General features: G+C 44.3%; 1 protein-coding gene across 2 annotated transcripts; it reads left to right on the forward strand.

The window, feature by feature from the left end:
* The first annotated feature begins 1,634 nt into the window (after window positions 1-1,634).
* Window positions 1,635-14,375, forward strand: fgfr4 (fibroblast growth factor receptor 4). 2 transcript variants are annotated; one of them, XM_030793174.1, is made up of 21 exons: window positions 1,635-2,226; window positions 3,993-4,222; window positions 6,457-6,638; window positions 6,771-6,909; window positions 7,053-7,106; window positions 7,588-7,851; window positions 7,959-8,048; window positions 8,212-8,378; window positions 8,559-8,682; window positions 9,646-9,836; window positions 9,942-10,080; window positions 10,402-10,595; window positions 10,741-10,886; window positions 10,984-11,105; window positions 11,215-11,325; window positions 11,621-11,811; window positions 12,543-12,665; window positions 13,063-13,133; window positions 13,427-13,564; window positions 13,667-13,772; window positions 13,894-14,375. In XM_030793174.1, the coding sequence occupies exons 2-21, from the start codon at window positions 4,129-4,131 to the stop codon at window positions 14,068-14,070; spliced, it is 2,823 nt and encodes a 940-aa protein (XP_030649034.1). In that variant the 5' UTR covers window positions 1,635-2,226; window positions 3,993-4,128; the 3' UTR covers window positions 14,071-14,375. The 2 variants fall into 2 exon arrangements, with proteins under 2 accessions (XP_030649034.1, XP_030649035.1); XM_030793175.1 differs by having other exon boundaries at window positions 7,591-7,851.
* The last annotated feature ends 4,886 nt before the right edge of the window (window positions 14,376-19,261 follow it).

Genomic DNA, 19,261 nt, shown 5'->3' on the forward strand with positions numbered 1-19,261 from the left:
GGCCCCTTCTGAAGACAGCGATAATTAATATGTACAGAATGATACAATACGTCCAGTATTTATTTAATTTTCAGCTTTATTTAGTTTCTGAAGGCTACAACGATTTTTAATACCCAACGTGTCTCCTAAACTGCACTGTGATAATCAGTGCGCTATCCAGATGTAATAATTAATGTGTAAATGATTTACAAATAGTGAATATGTTGTTGATTTTTTACAGCTGTGGTTTCAAATTTCCCTTGTTACACCTAACAGCTGCATCTGTTTGTGCATTTTTTTTTTTTTTTTTTTGGAGTACTCGCCACCGTCTCGCAGCACTGTTTCGCACTTGAACGGTGTTCCCCTTTAGAACACGGAGGAAAAAAATTGCTGGCGCTATGCCGGTCTGTCTCCCGTGAGGCTGAACTGGACTCCCGGGCGAACTACGCCACAGTCCGGAGATGAATGAGCGCAGCCGCGTTTATTTCAAACTCAATTCCCCGCTCAGATCAGTCTCAGAGAAACTCCCAACTCCACTCTCTCCGCCCCGGGGTCCCATTCATCACGACACCTGCATGGTTACAGCAACGTGGCCATCCGTCTCTCATACAGATTGCGATAGAAAAGCTGTTGACAGAGACTGTGAAGTTAAATCAGAATATCAGGTTTATAGAAAAAAAAAGCGGGAGAGAGCGATCGAACGAGAGAGACGTTGAATAAATTACAGTGTTATAAAAATGTAAGAGTATGAGAAGCCCTGATTGTCTACAGTTTATTTCACGGACGATTAAACGAAGGCATATTTATTAAAGACTGGTGATAACACAGGATTTGGAAAGTTCCGAACGGCAAAAGGGTTTATAAATCAGTCCAGGTATGCCGTGATGTGGCGAAACTGACAGGATTATGGTGAGGATAGAGCCGCGGCAATGATGCAATTACTAGAGAGCAATTCACAGCTATTCAATACAGTACGCAAGGGCCTCAGAGCTCCGCACGTTTCAAAGGACCATTCGGGTCTTATTTGTCAACTCGCTAATGAGCTAGGTAATAAACCAAGGTGTTTCTCATTAATGCCAAAACAAACTATTTATTCTCGGTGTTAATTTAATAGCTCGGTTATTCAACGTCTTGTATGTAAAATGTGAATACTGTATAATAATTAGTCCAACCAATTAATCATTTCAGGATATTCAATTCATTTATATTATATTTCAAGACATTTAAAATCTTTTGAGAATTTTGATTAAGGTGGGTTATTGGACTGTGAGTGTCTTGGTAGCTCATTCTATGTTCAGGGAAAGAAAGTCATTCGAAACTCTTTAGATGTTCGGACAGCTTCGAATGAATGAAGGCAACATCTTATTAGTTATTTGTCGCCGGGCCCTGCCTCCGAGGATTTGTTTTGGGGGTGGGGGTTACCAAATCGCACCCCTCCTCCCTCCTTTCTCCCTCTCTCTTTCTCCCCCTTCTCTCTCGTTTTAGTCCATTGTTGTGAAGCTCTTGTTCAGTGTAGTGAACCCTGTTGGCAGTGTTACACAGCCTTAGCCTGTGGTGAATTCGAAGGGTCGCCAATTGAGTCTTCGGATAGCTGATTTTAAACTTCCCTTGATCGTGTAGCGCGAGTCATTCACGAAGAGACTGCAGACCGGAGTGGGTCACTCAACTGTGCGTAAAGATCTAACATCGCTATAATTGCAAGCGCGCTGCAGCTGAATCCCCTTCTTGATTCTGAAAGGGCGAAGAGCGATACAATGATTCAACAGTGTACGTCGGATGTTTTCCTCACGTTATGCACAAGATATTAAGGAACTTTTTTCTCTCTGATTTTTGACGAGTTGCGGACATTTGGTAATACATTTCCTCTTGGTAAATTTCCCCCCTTGTGGATTTAACGGATTTTGTCCTGTGGGCGCAAGCACCGAAGCACGTTCTGCCTTAAGTGAGAGAGCCTAATCAGAGCGAGGGTAATTGGACTTTGTGCATTATAGCCTACTACGGAGAAGCTCTCGACTCGGCTTGTCAGTGCACCGCTGACCGTATTTTGGTATTAATGGATTTATAAAAGTACGTCCGAGATTTCCAACTATTTTCCGGCGAGTCAGCGGTTCCCCTACGGATCCATTTTGGGAGAAATAGTAACGGGGCAAATGAGGGTTACGGGACCCACCTCAGTCGTAAGGAACTAGAGAAGACTGGTACCTTATCGAACTGTACAAAGGACTGGGGCAAAGACCACGGGGAAAAGTGAGTCAGATTCAGGGTTTAATTGTGTGAGTGTGTGCGTGTCTGAGAGAGAGAATGATCGCCAAGCTTACGACGTTTGGATAAAGACTGGCAAACTTAGTTACACTGGCACTGACAATGTAAATATGTTCCATTTGCCTACCCTCGATTGTGTTACCAAATGTGGTGATGACTGTATCTTCGCCAACACTTATGTTCCCAAACAGTCCGGATCAAGTTATACGACGTTCCATTTCGCAGTGGGTAAATTAACTTAGTTAGATATATCTCGGGAGCTCATGAAATACATATAAACAAATTGAGAAATAAACGTCTGATTGTTACAAATAGCCTACATAACCGGCGAACACAGCGGTGTGTCCGAACCTTGCTTCGTTTCACGTAGTTCCTCGAGAACAGTGAGGCAAACATAAATGAAAAATGAATTTGTACAACATCGTGACACCGATTTGAGCGTCCGCGGAGTCTCGTGAGGCTCGTGTAGGTTCCTTGTACTCACATGTTTTAGCTATTCGGCTTTGATTCACACTAAAACAATGTGTGCCATTGCTCTCAACGCACACTCAGCTGCTGCGGTTTGCACGACAGCACAGAAATTGGGTGACGGGAGAATTTCTCCCATTCTGAACAGTTAAATTGTAACTCAAAGCCGCATTGATATCTGTTGGAGCGGAAGGCAAACGTTTGATTTATTGCAGGTGTATTGTGGACGACTGAAAAGAACATTCGTCGTAACTGATCGCATTTTCAAACGACTATGAGCATTTTTTTTTTAATTAGTGGTGTCTTTAATACACGTTTGCAAGCTGCTAAGCCTACAACACTAATCTTTGCTTTCTGAGGATGGACTCCAGGGGTTTAGGGCGACGCATTTGCCAAGTGGTTTCACACTTCTGAATGGCTGTATTTATCTAAACCTAAGTCGCACTCCGCTGTGAAAACTTCGTTCAGACTGGAGCATAGTATGTGTCTCTGTGTGTAATATCTTTATTTAAGAATCAAAAACGTGTGGAATGATTTCGGCTCCACATGGTTCCCAGTTGGCCCATTGAGTCTGGCGTCCGTATTGTGGCTTGTATGTATTCGTCTGGCATCTTCTAAACTGGGCTAATATTTTCTGCTTGGTCTCCGGTTCCTACTGAGTGCTCTTGTCACGCAACAAGGCGTGTGGGTACTGCTTTGTTTTAACATATTTTGTTTGAAAGTTACGAGGAACAGCAAGGGTTTTCCCCACACACGAAATCACTTTAAGCTTCCACAGTTATACATATAACAACAAAAACAGTGACATGCAGGGACTTTTTTTCTTTCTGCTTGGTTCCCTCTTGATACAAGAGTCCCAAATCACGTGTCTTCTGGGCTCGCGGTATCATCATAAAAAAGGGGGCAATTATGCGGACTGTACAGTCCCCCATTCAGAGACAAAAAGGCTTTAACTGCCGCTCTGTCAGCTCCACCGGATATTCATGACATGGAGAGTGGTCCACAATGTCCAGGAATGAGCCAGCAGTCAGTGTGTCTCTAACAAAATGCAAATATTTTGCAGGAGACTGGCCAAACATTTGTGCTTGTGTGTGTGTCTGTATCTGTGTGTGTGTGTGTGTTGCAAATGTATAAAACAAACTGCAGTTTGTTTTATTTTTCACATAGTCACATGGTAGGCTTATTCTTTTCAAAATCAAATCAATTCTTCATGGAGTTTTTATTTTTTTTAAGTTCTTTTTTTTTTTTTCCTTAAAAATTTCCCTGCGTTTTTGTTCTCTTAGGTTTTGAGAGTGGGCAGCAGGTTGCAGTTGCCAATGCCAGGGCTTAGCTTTTGAGGCTAAAGCCCCTCCTGGCCATACCATCCTTCCTCTCTCATCCCCTCAACAGCAAGACACGCACTCTCGTCACCTTGGCAAGATGGTGAATGTCTATGAAGTCTGCATTCTCGTCGTCTGCCTGTCGGATTCTGTCCTGGGACGATCGGTCATATCGGAAGAGATCAGGACAAAAGGTAGGTCGCAGAAAGCTAAATTGAGATCGTCCAAACCAGGACTATGTCTATGCGTACACGTAGCCTTGCTTTTTTTTTTTTTTCTCCGTCTTTTGTATTATTATATAAATACAAACTTTATGAAGCTGGAAGGAAACAGGGGCAAACTAACTGAAAGACGTATCCAGTGTGATGCAAAAACACATCTCTCTTCTTGATTCAACTGAGTAAATTTTATCCTCTGACAGTAAAAGTTTAACCAGCCCCCCGTAGTTTTAATTTGTGCCTCAATGTGGTATGAGCAGCAGCAGCAGCAAAAAAAAAAAAATTAAAGGTAAGAAAAACCGAAATGAAAACACTTCATTATTGGCTGGTGGTGTTCTGATCTTGAGGAATCTGTGTCCAGAGGAAGTCATCCTTTTCAGAGTAAAAGGATCCCAGTATTCCTTAAGTCATAAACAGTGCTACCTGATCCGGCCTAGGCCCTAAGGCTCGGAAGTGTAAATCTTTTTGGCTTGGTGCCAGAGGGAGAAAAGGAGGGAGGGTGGGAGAGGGGGTGGGTTTGCTGGAGAGGGTGGAAGGTATAGTGAACGGGTGGAGAGGAGTCTTGTATTGACTCTTTTTCAAATGCGGGTCCATATTCGTTTTTTTTTTTGTTTCGTTTACCTTTCAGCATGGCTCCTCCATTCAGTTTCGCGGCTTTGTTGTGATTGCTGGGTTGTTTGATTGCAGCCTCAATGAACTGCAGTCCAAAGGGCTATCCCACAGAAACAAGCTCCCTCTGGAAGTCTGGAAGTGCAGTGCTAATCATAGAGAGAGAGAGAGAGAGAGAGAGAGAGAGAGAGAAAGAGAGAGAGTTTTTTTTTCTCTTTCTACTTCTCCTCATAGGGCTGACTAGGCAGTTAATCTCCTAATGTGTTTATGATTGTCACAGTTGATGTATTCCACCAAGCAGAGCGTGGCGATCTAGCAAGAGAGAGCGAAGGTGGGTGGTTGGTGGTGGGGGGGTGGGTGGGGGTGTGGAAGACGTGGATCTGGTGAGATCTGAAGACAGCACGTTCGTTAAAAACGTCTTTCCCCGAAGCACTCCCAAGCTTAGTCCCAGCACCAGGGAAGCGCTGAACATTGAGGGATCCTGTAGTGTGGCTAAACAATGCCTGACTGAGTTTCCTGCCAAAGGAAATTAGAGTCATTTGACAACTGGAGGACTTTAACAGGCAGAACCACCCAGGCTAGCTCCAGTTACCAATGAGAAATAGCGAGTCATAAAAAAAAAAGAAAAGAAAGAAAAACAGACAGCAATAAATTAAAATGTAATTCATGAATGTTTTCTGAGAATGTAAAGCGATTTGTGTTCACAGACCTTGCGAATAAAGTGACATCTCTCTCTTTGCAAGAGGATTCCTGTGACGTTTTTTTTTGAAAAACACGAACGGTATAATGTCACTTGGTCGGTAACTTCAGTGGGTGAATCATTGTTGTAGATGGGTTGATGTACACATGGATATGACATCATACGATCTCACTCAGTCTGTTGATAAGTCCGACATTAATTTCATCCCCAGAGGTCTTCTTGTCCTCCCTTTTTTCTTATTTTAAAATAAGGACAACAGGTTCAAAGCCACTTTCATTAGGCATCAAGTTCACTCTGATTGAGCCTCAGAGGCTGCTTTTAGTTTTTAATGTGTGTGTGTGTGTATGTGTGTGTGTGTGTTTTGTTTAGTTTTCCTTTTATGGTCCTGCTGACCATTTACACCCTCTGTAAGGGTCAGCTGCAGGACAGGCCCCAGTTTTATTCAGTGAAGTTCATTAGCACATTGATGGAGGAATGTTTTGCCTTGGTCCTGGAGGTGGAACTGTAGGGTCGGGGGAAGTTCTTTACGCAAATGTCAACCACACTAACTGCTGTGGCGCTAGGACTGGGTGAAAAACATTGGTTCTCTGTTCTCTCTGGGGAAAAAAAAAAAACAACGAAAAAAATGTGTTGTCTCTTTGCTGGTATGTCAGCCTTGAAAGTGCATAACAGTGAGGTAAGCGTCTCAAAATAGCTGTGGAAAGTTTTAGGCACTGAAAGATATAAATTGATCAAATTTACACCAAGTTGATCTCTGGGCAAGACTTGTTTTTTTTTTTACGTCAGGAAAACTACATCAAAGACACAATCAACAACACCGAACACAATTTAAAGAAATGATTTTAAAGGCTGTAGAAATGGTGTATCAAATAGATTTTTTCTCTCATCTCCGCCTCTTCAGACCTCAGAGTGTCACGGCCGATCCTTCAGCCAGGCTTTCCTGAGAATGCCACCGTGTTCGTCGGAGGACAGGTAAAGCTCACGTGTAAAGTGCACCGGCATGCCAACACACGCCTGCAGTGGTTCAAGAGGGACAGGAATCGTCTGGAACCCGACGGATCGCCTCTGCTTAAGGCCCTCACGGTAAAACTGCGTTTGTGAACTGCAGCTGAACCTAACATTTTTTGGGGGGGGGTTGGTCATGGTTGGGGTGCTAACCTTTGATTTTTTTAGTTTCAATTTATTTATTTGTTTGTTGTTTGTTTCACTTCACAGCCACTTCTAGAAAACATCTCTAAAGTCAGTATTTTTCCTCTGACAAACATCTCTTTGGAGGATGCTGGGGAGTATGTCTGCATGGCGGAGAACTCAATGGGACGGTCAATGCAGTCGGCTTGGGTCAAAGTCTTATCAGGTCAGCCATTACGTTCACTCACTTCACTCCTATAGCCACGGGTCTATTGCATATTCCACCTAACATGTTATAAAGCAGAAACCTAATATCTAATGCGTCGTACTGTCCGCATATTTTAACTGTACGTGTCCTTTTCATTACAGAGTCCCTCTCCTCTCGCTCAGCAGAGTCTCTCATTGCACCAGAAACTCCAACAGGTAATGACAAATTAAAGGCTTTTTTTTTTTCTTTTCAGAGCACGAGGGCCTTGTGGTTTCAGAGCATGTCTGTTCTAACCTCTCCCATTCCTTGTGACCTGTTTCCCATCATTCTGTGACATGTTCATTAGCTGGAGTCTTTGTCAGGGCTTTTTTGTTGTTGGCTCCTGAGTGCAGCTCTCTTGCCCTCACTGGTGTCCATTGACTAAACAAGAGAGAAAATGAAAAAGGGGGTGGGGGGTGGAGGGGTTGGTGGTGGTGGTGGTGTAAGTCTGCCATCGTCATGACAACTGCTTTGTGTTGGTTGGGCAGACAATACAGGGAGCTAAAGTTGAAAGGTCAGAGTTGACTTGTGGACAACGTCTTTTTTTTTGTTTTTTTTGGGGGGGTTTATTGTAAGTCCTGGAGCCAGTCTGGTGTGTGCTGGATGGCTAAATGAGAGAAACGTTTGTTTGTGTCCCCCCCCCCCCCCCCCCCCCAGAAGTTCCTTTGGACTTGAACGAGGAGACAACTGAGCACCTGCTCCTGGAGCCTGGTGACGTTCTAAAGCTGCGTTGTGATGTGGATCGGCCAGGGGCCATTCACTGGTATAAGGGGGAGGTGCGGGTTCAGCACAGCCCTCGCATCCAGATCCAGCCGGGCGTCATGGAGATAACCGACGTGACTTACGAAGATTCGGGAGTGTACGTCTGCGTGCTACGTGGCACCAGGGAGGCTCTTCGCAACTTTACCATAACAGTAGCAGGTATGTCCTGTCATAATGAGTCAATTAGTTTACAACTCAAGGGTATCGCCTTATGTGGTGTGTAATAAAGGTATAATTTACGTCTAAGTAAGTGTCCTCTGTCGCAGATGCTCTAGGATCAGGCGATGATGATGAGGACAATGGTTTAGAGGATGCTATGGCAGAAACCGAGAATGACCAGGTTTACTTCTCCAGAGGTGAGTTACCTCATGCTGACTCACAGTTCACCTGAGATTGAGTCACATGGACATCACAGTAATGTCAGACAGACCTCACTGTGTTTGGTTTTATTCGTCTACCCAGTTCCCTGAAATAGCAGAGGCAATGACATCTGAGAACTTCCCTTTCACTTCTTTTTAGGGCCTTACTGGACCCATACCCAGCGAATGGAGAAAAAGCTATATGCTGTTCCAGCCGGAAACACGGTAAAGTTCCGTTGTCCCGCGACAGGAAGCCCCCTTCCCACAATCCGTTGGCTGAAAAATGGTCGGGAATTCCGGGGGGAACATCGTATTGGAGGCATTAAGGTACGCTCCAAATTCTCGGAAAAGCAATCCATACACAGGAAAAATCAAAAATCAGTACACGGGAAACAAACTTGGGTCATTCATTGCATTAATCTTGATGTTGAAACAATCCCAAAGATGCATTTTCAGCACATTCTAAGCACTCTTTTTTTTTTTTTTGCCCCCCCCTCACGTCTTTAGCTGCGACACCAACACTGGAGCCTAGTGATGGAGAGCGTGGTACCCTCCGACCGTGGGAACTACACATGCGTGGTGGAAAACAAATACGGCTCTATCGCACACAGTTACCTCCTGGACGTGCTGGGTAAGAGGTCCACCGCTCGCCTGCCTCTAGACAGAATCCTGGCCCCATGAGGTGCCACTGTAGGCCCTGCCATGCTTAGTACATGTCAGGACCGATTAGCGTCAGACCAGGGGTAGACCCTCTGCCGGCCGTCCGGCGGCGTCTCGCTAAAGAGACAGGCACCAAATGCCCCGTTCTGAAAGACCCACCCACGGGGCATGTGACTCTGGCACAGGCGCCAGGGTTCATCCCCGAGGCTTTAGATGTCTGTGGAGATATTTAAGATCTGCAAGGGAAGAGGGGCAATAAATGTTGGCCGCAACAAGGGACGGGAGGAGGGCCAGCGCTGGCTGGCGTCGGACTGTACGGGGACAAGCCTTGGAAACGCGCTGGGCCACTGTGTCCAGACACTGACCTCTGTAGGACCTGTTTGTTAAGAGTCCAGCGTGGGGTCAACTGCTGTCTCCAAGCAAGCAGAGGGGAAAAGAGCAGGGACAGAGAGAGAGAGAGAGAGAGAGAGAGAGAGAGAGAAAGAAAAGCTCAGCAACTTCAAAGGAAGCTCAGTTCACGGGCCTGGCGCACAAATCCCCTAATGGAACCAATTAGAGCGGGTTTTGGCCAGCTTTCGGACATGGCATTTATCTCTGTCTCTTTGCTTTCACCATCTTATCAGATTAGCGCTAGTAATTAACTAGTAAATAACATGTCTGTTTTCGTGTTATTGAAACGGTCATTTGACAGTTTGAAATGCCTCAGCCAACTTTTGTTTTAAAGCTGCTTTTAACGTCTTAGAGGAACGACTTTATCTCCACACTTTTGGCAGGGCAGGAGTTATTGTGAAATACTAGGATGTCTGATAGCCTTTAAACGACGGGTCTAGTTTCGAAGAACCCTTCAGCCGTGCGTTCGTATAAAACAATACATTTCCAGGATTTTTTTTTCTCGATTTATCCCTCATCACTCTCTCTCTATTTTTTCTTGCAGAGCGATCCCCACACAGACCCATCTTGCAGGCAGGCCTGCCTTCCAACACCACTGCTGTTGTGGGTGGAGATGCACAGTTTCTCTGTAAAGTTTACAGCGATGCCCAACCCCACATCCAATGGCTGAAGCACATTGAAATGAACGGCAGCCGTTACGGACCCGATGGATTCCCTTACGTCAAGATTGTTAAGGTACCTGACGTCAGAAACGCCTGTTTAAACACAGTTATGAATGTCTCACGAAAAAGTCCGGCAAAGGCGATAACGGTTTGTTTTTACCACTTGTTTCCTGTGTAGACGGGCAGCTTAAACATGTCCGAAGTGGAGGTCCTGTATCTGACCAATGTCACAATGGAGGACGCAGGGGAGTACACCTGCCTTGCTGGAAACTCCATTGGATTCTCTCATCAGTCCGCTTGGCTCACTGTCCTTACAGGTTTGTGAAGTCTCTGTGTCCACACTGGCAGGGCAGGAGTTATTGTGAAATACTAGGATATCTGATAGCCTTTAAATGACGCGTCTAGACGTTTTAATTTCCTACATAGATGGCAGGGTTTTTTTTAATAGGGAAGCAGGTATGTGCATTTCTCAGACAATCAGAGACCACAGTGATTGGCTGATTGGAAAACCAGCAATACTTTAGTTCTCCAGGATTAGACTTGGGCCCTCATTGTAAATGCTTTAACACCAAATAAGTACATGTAAGGGTTTCTTGAGCTTACTGATACTGATCGTGATGTAACTGTGGATCTCACAGAGGAAGAAGTGGCCAAGGAGATGGACCTGATGGAGACCAAGTACACTGACATCATCATCTATGCCTCTGGCTTCCTCGCATTGGTGATGGCCATTGTGATCGTGGTCCTTTGCCGAATGCAAGTCCACCCCAGCAGGGAACCTTTCGACACTCTGCCCGTGCAGAAACTTTCCAAATTTCCTCTCCGCAGACAGGTGAGTTGACCTGCTCAGTCTTGGTCCTGCTCGGGTGTTAAAATTAACTGGATGAACTAGGAAAATGTTACAAAAAGATACTTTTGGAATGTTCTGGATTTTAAATTTTTATTTTATTTTTTTTGCATCTTTGACACTTTTGCAGTATTCGGTGGAGTCCAATTCCTCTGGGAAGTCCAGTGCCTCACTTATGAGGGTGGCTCGTCTCTCCTCCAGCTGCTCTCCAATGCTAGCTGGAGTCATGGAGTTTGAACTTCCTTACGATCCGGACTGGGAATTTCCGAGGGAGAAGTAAGTTATGGCTAAGAGCTGAGCAACACAATACAGAATTGTTTTGCTGTTTTGATACCTGGTTGACTGTCCCTTCCTTCCCTCTCTCTCTCTGTAGTTTGACTTTAGGAAAACCGCTCGGTGAAGGCTGCTTTGGTCAAGTGGTGAGAGCAGATGCGTACGGCATCAACAAGGACAACCCAGACCAGGTCTGCACTGTGGCCGTCAAGATGCTGAAGGGTAAGCATCTCCAGAGCAAAAACGAACCGAGGCAATTCACCTCAATATCTTGAGTGGACATTGCGGTGTTCTTGGCACGTCAACGATTTTTGTTGATCTTTTTCCCCAGATGATGCCACTGATAAGGACCTGGCTGACCTCATCTCAGAGATGGAGCTGATGAAGGTGATGGACAAGCACAAAAACATCATAAACCTTCTGGGCGTTTGCACACAAGACGGTAAGTTTAGAAACGCTAGCCCTGTTAGCATTCATTCATTCATTCATTCATTCATTCATTCATTCATTTTCCAAGCTGCTTATCCTGATTAGGGTCATGTGAGCATTGTTAGCGGTCTAGTGTTTTTACCAAGCACACATTCATTCACATATTATCTCAAACAAGGAAAAATATTTGTGACATTTTAGTAGATAACATTGACTTCAGTTGAGCACTGGCAAACCTGTGACATAGTTGCGCTTTGTCACATCAACAGCTGCCCTAATTTTATGCTAATTTCAATATGGTCCTACAGGCCCCCTTTACGTACTAGTGGAGTATGCCTCAAAGGGCAGCCTGCGCGAGTACTTGCGAGCGCGCCGGCCTCCGGGAATGGACTACACTTTCGACGTCACCAAAGTCCCAGAGGAGCAGCTTACGTTCAAGGACCTGCTTTCTTGCGCGTACCAAGTAGCCCGAGGCATGGAGTACCTAGCCTCCAAAAGAGTGAGTCAGTCTCCATTGCTATGCTAATTTCTGTCAGCAGTCGAAAACAACTCCTTCTGCAACCCCTCCCCCCCCCCTCCCCCAAACCCCTTCCATTCACCTCTTTTGCCTTATCAACACATCCTTTTGTGTCATGCACGCTGCCTGGCATTCCTTAACAGAGTGGTGGTGTGCTGTGTTTACCGCTGCGTTCGCCCCTGTCTCTGTGGGGCTTTGTCCTTTTTAGCATGGCTATAAATCTGTTAGCAACCAGACTGCACAGAGCCGTCTGCACTCAGGATCAGGTTTCTGGCTTTTTGTGGCTTTGCTAAGAATGCAGCCATCTGAAACACTTCCATCAAGTCCCCAAAACTTACCCTCTCTCTCTCTCTTTTTTTTTAAATTTTTTTTTTCAGACCCCAAATACTACTTCTATTTAAACGAAAACCCAAAATTAACTTAATAATATAGAATTCAACTCAGATAAACTGTTTTTGTGTTGATTTTCTATCTAGCCATACTCTATTTTAAGCAAAGTCAGTGCTAAGCATTCACTAAAAATGCTCACCACACGCTGATGTGACCCTCGTCTGGAAATGCAGACTTCATCATTTTGGTCTCCTGTCTTATATGGTTTTGGGTCTGTGAAATAAGCGGCCATACTGTAAACGGAGAGCAGCTGAGAATGTTAGAACCGCTGACTGACAGGTCGACTCATTGAGCGTTCTTGTTCTGTGTGCGTCTCCTAACAGTGCATCCACAGAGACCTAGCAGCACGGAATGTTCTAGTGACAGAAGACAACGTCATGAAAATTGCTGATTTTGGTTTGGCCAGAGGGGTACATCAGATTGACTACTACAAGAAAACAACTAATGTAAGTACCAAAACTTATTGTTTATCAGTGGGGGGGGGGGCTGTATGTATTGAAGCTGAAGGGGTAGAGCATGTTAGTGCGTGGTTTCTTCTCAGACTCTTGTTTGTGTAAAAAGCCAAAGTCTTGCTTGTGTCTTGGGTCCTGCCTGTCTGCAGCCTTAATGCTTTTAAAGGCAGATGTTTGATGTGTCCCCCTGTAGATTGGCAGGCTGCTTAATGGGAAATAATTAGAAAAGCGGTCTGAGGGGAGGGTGTGTGGAAGGGGGTGGGGGGGAGCAGGATTAGGAAAAGAGTGGGCGGCAATGTTTCCACGGATCAAAAGGAGAGAGCGCTTTGCCTCTGTCAGCACGGCAACAGCCGACTGTCCTGCTCACGGTCCCCTTGTTTTCCGATTCCAGGGACGCCTGCCAGTGAAGTGGATGGCACCAGAAGCTTTGTTTGACAGAGTCTACACACATCAGAGCGACGTGTAAGTCCAGCTAATCATTGCAGCTATGCCAAAAAGTCAGCTGACCGGGAAATGCAGGGGGCCTTTGCTCAAATTAGTCGTAATTCCGCTTGGATTTAAGGAAGGCACCGACATCTCTTAATCCTCCTCCTGTTTCATGGAAGAGGAGGAGGGAAGTTTTTAATGACTTAATATAAGCCCTTTAATGAATGAAAAAGTGATTTGCAACGAGTGGAGGATGAAATTACTCATTGTACAGCCTTGTGGCGGCTTCCCTTGTGGCCTTGCTCATGCTTGGTTCTCTGCCTCTACAGTTGGTCTTTTGGAGTCTTGATGTGGGAGATCTTTACGCTGGGTGGTTCGCCGTACCCCGGGATTCCCGTGGAGGAGCTCTTTAAGCTGTTGAAAGAGGGTCATCGCATGGACAAACCCTCCAACTGCACTCACGAACTGTGAGTAGAGACCCCCCCCCCCTCTAATTCAATGGCTCTTCAATTTGTAGACAGCAACAGCATAAATGTTTTTTTTTTCTTAACGGTGGTTTCTTTTTACAGGTACATGATGATGAGAGAGTGCTGGCACGCAGTACCAACTCAAAGGCCGACCTTCAAACAACTGGTGGAGGAACTTGATAGGTTGCTGCTGTCCATTTCAGATGAGGTAAGCGATCTGTCAATCAATCATTTGACACGTGTTAGATTTTCATCTCTGTGCTGACAATATGCTAATGTAATCAGTGAAGAGCACTAAATTTCTTTTCGTTCATTTGGTGTTCTTCTAGTACTTGGACCTCTCCACACCTTTCGAACAGTACTCCCCGTCGTGTGAGGACACGTCTAGCTCCTGCTCGTCGGACAACGATTCTGTGTTTACCCACGATGCTTTGTCCACTGACCCCTGTCTCCTTGGTTACCACGACGTACGTTCCAGGATAGACATGAAGACAAATCTGCGATAGAGTGGACGGGATATTGTTCGCGGACAGGATACAGCTTTGCTTTGAATACATGCTCGTGAAAAAAGCGGTACGGGAGACATGGCCTCTGAAGCTTTGCCTAAGAACATTATCGCGATGCTTGGCACTACGAAACCTGACGATACAAAATAGCTGCCACAAACAGTCGGGTTTCTATCACGGTATCAGACCTGGGTTTGGTCGTAAAGCAATTTAGTTACAGTTTCCATCGGAAAAAAACAAATGGACATTGCCTTATATGTACAAACTCACAAGTGTCTGATCAGCCTCGAAACTGGAGTGTTTAAAAAAACAAAAAACAAAAACAAAAACAAAAACAAAAAAACAGAAAATTAAAAAAAAAAAAAAAAAAGAACATTTATTTTGATATAAAAAAGAGAAGCTGATAGCATTGTTAAATATAAATTTCTCTCTATATAAGATTATTTTACATTTGTTTCTATTTAAAAAACGAAAGAAAAAGAAAACCTTTGTCTTAAATCTCAGGATCGTGGTTGTTTTTGATGGCTGTAGTGGCAGTGAAGTGCCTGAATTTTTGATTTCCTGTGAATACCTTTAAATACACTATGTACATATCATAAAAAAAAGACAATTACAATTTATAAATTATTATAAATGACATGAAGTGAAGGTGTTACTTAGGTGAAGAAATTTTGTAAATTTGTATTGAATTCCCCAAAAAGAGAAAGAAAAAAAAATACCCCCCCCCACCTTGCCCCTCCCCATGAAAAAAAAAAAAGAAGTGTTCATTGTTGTGCCATGGCTAGCCTGTCAGGATTCAATACTGGCCGTTGCGAAAACAGAAAAGTGCGGGAGGACAGTTTTTTGGCGTTAGCAAGCGTTCCTCTCGCGTAACGCCATTCTCTGAGGGGGGACGAGTGAAGCTCCTACTGTCAGTGCTGTAGGGAGGAGAAAAGAGAACGGGACAGGAGTGAATGTGAAAAACATCCCTCTGGAGGGATTGATTTAAAATGGAGGGGGTGTGTTGACGGTGGGGAGATGAGATGAGGTGAGGTGGGTGGGTTTGGTTTGGGGGGGGGGGGGGGGGGGGGGGATGCAGAGAATCATCCTTTGTTTCGCAGTAACCATTTAACCAGCCTAGTTTGTTTGCAGGGTCCAAGCGTAGGCCGTGATGGACAATGGGCCAGTGCTGCTTTAATGGGTCTGACTGTAGGGGCAGAGGAACTCAAGGGGAGGGGAGGGGGGGGGGGGACAGAGGGGTGTCTGTCTGAGCCTGTGTGCAAATGAAGAGTCCTTATTATGCTAATGGCTCCAGCTGCCCAACCTTATCCAGCACCATCTTTTAATATACAAATGCTAATGCTGGCCTTTCGATGCTAGCTCTACAGTGTCCTTCAGGGAGTATGAAGGCTTCACCCCACAAGCTGATAAGACACCTATGCTTTTCTCAAGTTAATTTTTTTTCTTTTCTTTTCTTTTCTTTTCTATTCTTTTTTTTTGGAGTGGTTTGCATTCCCGCTTGGGGGACGCTCTCCTGGTTTTAAGTCCCCATCAAACCCCCCCAACCCCACCCCACACATACACACACACACACACACTCACATTTCCCTTTGAGTACAGGGGTGAAATTCAATTGATATGTCATCATTATTGAAAAGAAAAAGAAAAAAAAAACTTAGCAAATCTGGTCTGACCCTTTTCAGCCCTCTCCCGTTTCCAAGGCAGCTATACCAATGTATGACCCACAAATGAATACCAAATGATTTTCCTAGCGGTACATCGTTCCACACGATCTTCCAATTGTTGGAAGATCTCCATCTTTGTTCGTTTTTTTTTTTTTTTTTTGGGCAAAACACAAAAAAGTCAAGTTTATAAACTACATGACATTCCATTTATGTACTCCAGATACACTATAGTAACAATCAACAATGTTCTTACGTGTTTTTTTTTTTCCCTCAAGAGAGTTATTTTAGAAATATCTAATTTATTCGTTTATTGTTTCGTTTTATATTAAATAAAGTATAATTAAATATACTGCTTTGTGTCATGGTCTTTGCTCATTACCTTCATGTTTTCCTTATGTACAACTTATAAATGCATCTAACATTTTTAGAGGTATCTAAGAATGATAAAATCTAAAACTTATCACAAGATTCTAAAAAAGTCTCAATTCAAGTATCAAAGTTCGAGATCTAATTCTGTGGGGGGTTCTTTTCCCCCCTTTTCAGATCAATTTTTGTCTCAAGTCATGTGTTAATCTGTTTTAAATGACTCTAATTGCACTTTTTTTTTGTTTGTGGAAAAAAACAGTATCTACGTAATTGTCAGTCCACTATTACTAAAATGTTCCCTTTTAAATCCTTAACACCTTTTCCCAGCACGCTGTCGCCTTATCTCTCCTGTGAAACAAACTGCGTTACAGAGGGACCAAGCCTCCTGCTGTGGTCCATTAAAAGTCTCTCTGCCCGGACAGATAAGTCTCTGTGTCCCCTTGGATACTATCAAAGCCAGCTGGAGATAGAAAGACAGAGAGAGAGAGGGAGAAAGAGATAAGAATTGACCCTTCCATGGCTGGAAGCCTCTCTCTTTTCACCCCCCCCCCCCCCCCCCCCCCCAAACCCCAGCCTCCACTGTCACCAATTTCACCCCCCCCCCCCCTCCCCTGTCTCTCCACATGTCCTCTTGCATGTTTGGCTAAGGTATTTGACCAGCGTGTTGACCAAATGGCTTTTTTTCCTGCGTGGGTCTGGCAGTAACAAGACACGCCTGCGCCCCCCCCCCCACCCCTCCCCCCACCCTTAGGCAAAGGCAGATAACAAATCACACCACTCATTAACTGGGGAGTTAGTGAAACTGTTCTCTCCGGAGCCAGCCATTTTGGCTCCGCCACCAATTCAATTCAGTTTCAGTCCAATTCAGTTTAATGAATGGGCTACAGCCAGGGCATATTGTGTTTGACCATGTACATTGGTCATAGTGGGTAGTGGCTACAGTACCTGCAGTTCTCACATAACATTTCAAAGGGTTCAACTCAGCGGTAAAAAGAGGCATGGACAGACAGAGACAGACAGAGAGTCTATACATTGCTCTATGTTTGTTTTTCAGCACCTGTTTTAGGCCATTTCAACAACCGTTCTTAGGTACAACATTTACATTCAGAGCAACATACTGGCCTGAAATATATGGCTGATAACTGTACATATATGTATATATATACAAGTATATGTGTGTGTTTGTGTTTGTGTTTTTGTGTGTATGTTTGTGTGTAAGTGCGTGTGTGTACGTATGCGTGTGCATGTGCGCGTGTGTGTTTGTGTTTGTGGTTATGATGTGTGTGTGTGAGTGTGTCTGTATGCGTGGATGTGCTTCTCCCTTCTGCGTTTTGTAACTATCTTCCCCTCGAGTCCAGTAATGTAATTTTTTTTTTTGTCTTTTCATGATTTTTCATGGCAGCTCCAATGCGGTAGTTCCATTGACTAGGTCAGGGGTGAATCTGTTGACACAGTGGATCATATCTCCTGATAGTCTTCCTGTACTGAGGTCAGGACTGTTTAAACTGTGTGGTGCAAACAGCATAAACAGACAGGCAGCTAAGCGCTATCATTCACAGATAGCGAGACAGCACATATTTCCAGTCTGCAGTCAGACAGGGGATTGGACGACACAACAACGTGTTGATATGTGAGTGAAATGTGAAATGTGGATGCTTGGTGACATGTTTTTTTTTTTTTGTGCATTTGACCTGAAGTCTGTGTTAGGAGACAGCCGTGGGGACGAGGACAGGAAGGAGAGATGAAAGTGTGGATGGAGAGCTGAATCGTCTGAGGAAAAGGGTCGCTTCAGACTGAACTAAACCAAAACTGAAACATGCATGAATGAAATTCTGGTTCTCTTTTCATCAAACCAGCAAATTTTAATTTAACCTTAATTCAGCACATTTTGACATCAGTGAAACAAGCCATGTGCAATATTTTTTTGACCCTTTTTATTTTTGTAACGCAGCACCGAGGACGAGGTGAATTCACAGCGTTTTTTCCCCGTTTCTTCGTTCGTTTTCCTCCGCGCACCAGTTCTGAAGGTGACGCACTGTCAACGCCAGGCTTATCGGGGAACGCTGTACCGCAGACGGTTGCTGAGAGTCGCCATGGCGACTGCGTATTACATCATTCCGTTACGCCGAAGCCTTGGCCGCTCCGTTCATTCCAGTCTGAGATCACAGTCGCTGCCCCGCATTTAAACACGATCCAACCGCTTTCAGATTTTACTTCTGTACAACCCAGTAAAAAAAAAAAAAAAAAGACGCCAAGCCATGGGAGCTTGGGATTCTCAAATAGCATTTATTCTTATGCACCAGTGACTATACGCGAGCCAGAAACCATTATACAGGCGTATCACAATCCAAATTTTTTGGCTTGCCCTCACACACACACACACACACACACACACACACACACATACACATAACCATGCGACTGGACATTTATCATGTTATCGTTCGCAAATGCAAGATATGAGTCATGCCAACTGCTCCGCCGTTTATCACCGTTAATGTTCAAACTATTCAGCCTTCGGACCCGGGACCGGACACGCACACAATGGCTTATCTGTGGCACTCGAACACTTGTCTATAAACAGAGGTCCGCTGATAATGTTTAAAGAGTGTGTGGGCAGGAAGTGAGAATGATAAACAATCCAATAAAAGGCACCATTTTATTTTGACTTGCTCCCAAAACACATCACAAGTTCCTTCAAACAGATTTAAAGAGCATTTGTTATCAAACAGGTCTTATCTCACCTTCCGACGCTCTCTTATAAAACTGTATTTTAAGAGTTCACCCAGCTCTGGGTTCTTTCTGTCTTTCTTTTTCTTTTTTTTCTTCTCTTGGTTGAAGTTCTACCGCTAATTGCTCCACGAAAACGTCTTGTGAAAATTTTGATAAGTCAGCGAAAACTCTCTGACAAAGTCTTATTCTTCAAGACGCAGTGAAAAAAAAAAACATGTAAGAAAACTGAGAAAGAAGTATTTTTGTAAAGCTGCTTCTTCTGGGTTTCTTTAATCTGAGATTGTCTTGGCAAACACAGAAGGCTCACAAGTGATGAGAAAAAAAGGCCGTCATTAGTAAAAGAAAGAAAGAAAGAAAAAAGAAGAAAGACAGAAAGTCCAACAATTTGTTAGCCTAGCAACAAACTGTTCGGGGGGGGGGGGGGGGGG

This window comes from Chanos chanos, chromosome 16 (assembly GCF_902362185.1).
Source record: "Chanos chanos chromosome 16, fChaCha1.1, whole genome shotgun sequence".
In the NCBI taxonomy this organism is placed as follows: domain Eukaryota; kingdom Metazoa; phylum Chordata; class Actinopteri; order Gonorynchiformes; family Chanidae; genus Chanos; species Chanos chanos.

Excerpts from the sequence above, each read along its gene's own strand:
- fgfr4 (XM_030793174.1), top strand. The coding sequence starts at position 4,129 with ATGGTGAATGTCTATGAAGTCTGCATTCTCGTCGTCTGCCTGTCGGAT. Across the intron at positions 6,639-6,770 it reads CTCTGCTTAAGGCCCTCACG|CCACTTCTAGAAAACATCTC; the intron begins GTAAAACTGCGT and ends TTCACTTCACAG. Across the intron at positions 8,049-8,211 it reads CCAGGTTTACTTCTCCAGAG|GGCCTTACTGGACCCATACC; the intron begins GTGAGTTACCTC and ends ACTTCTTTTTAG.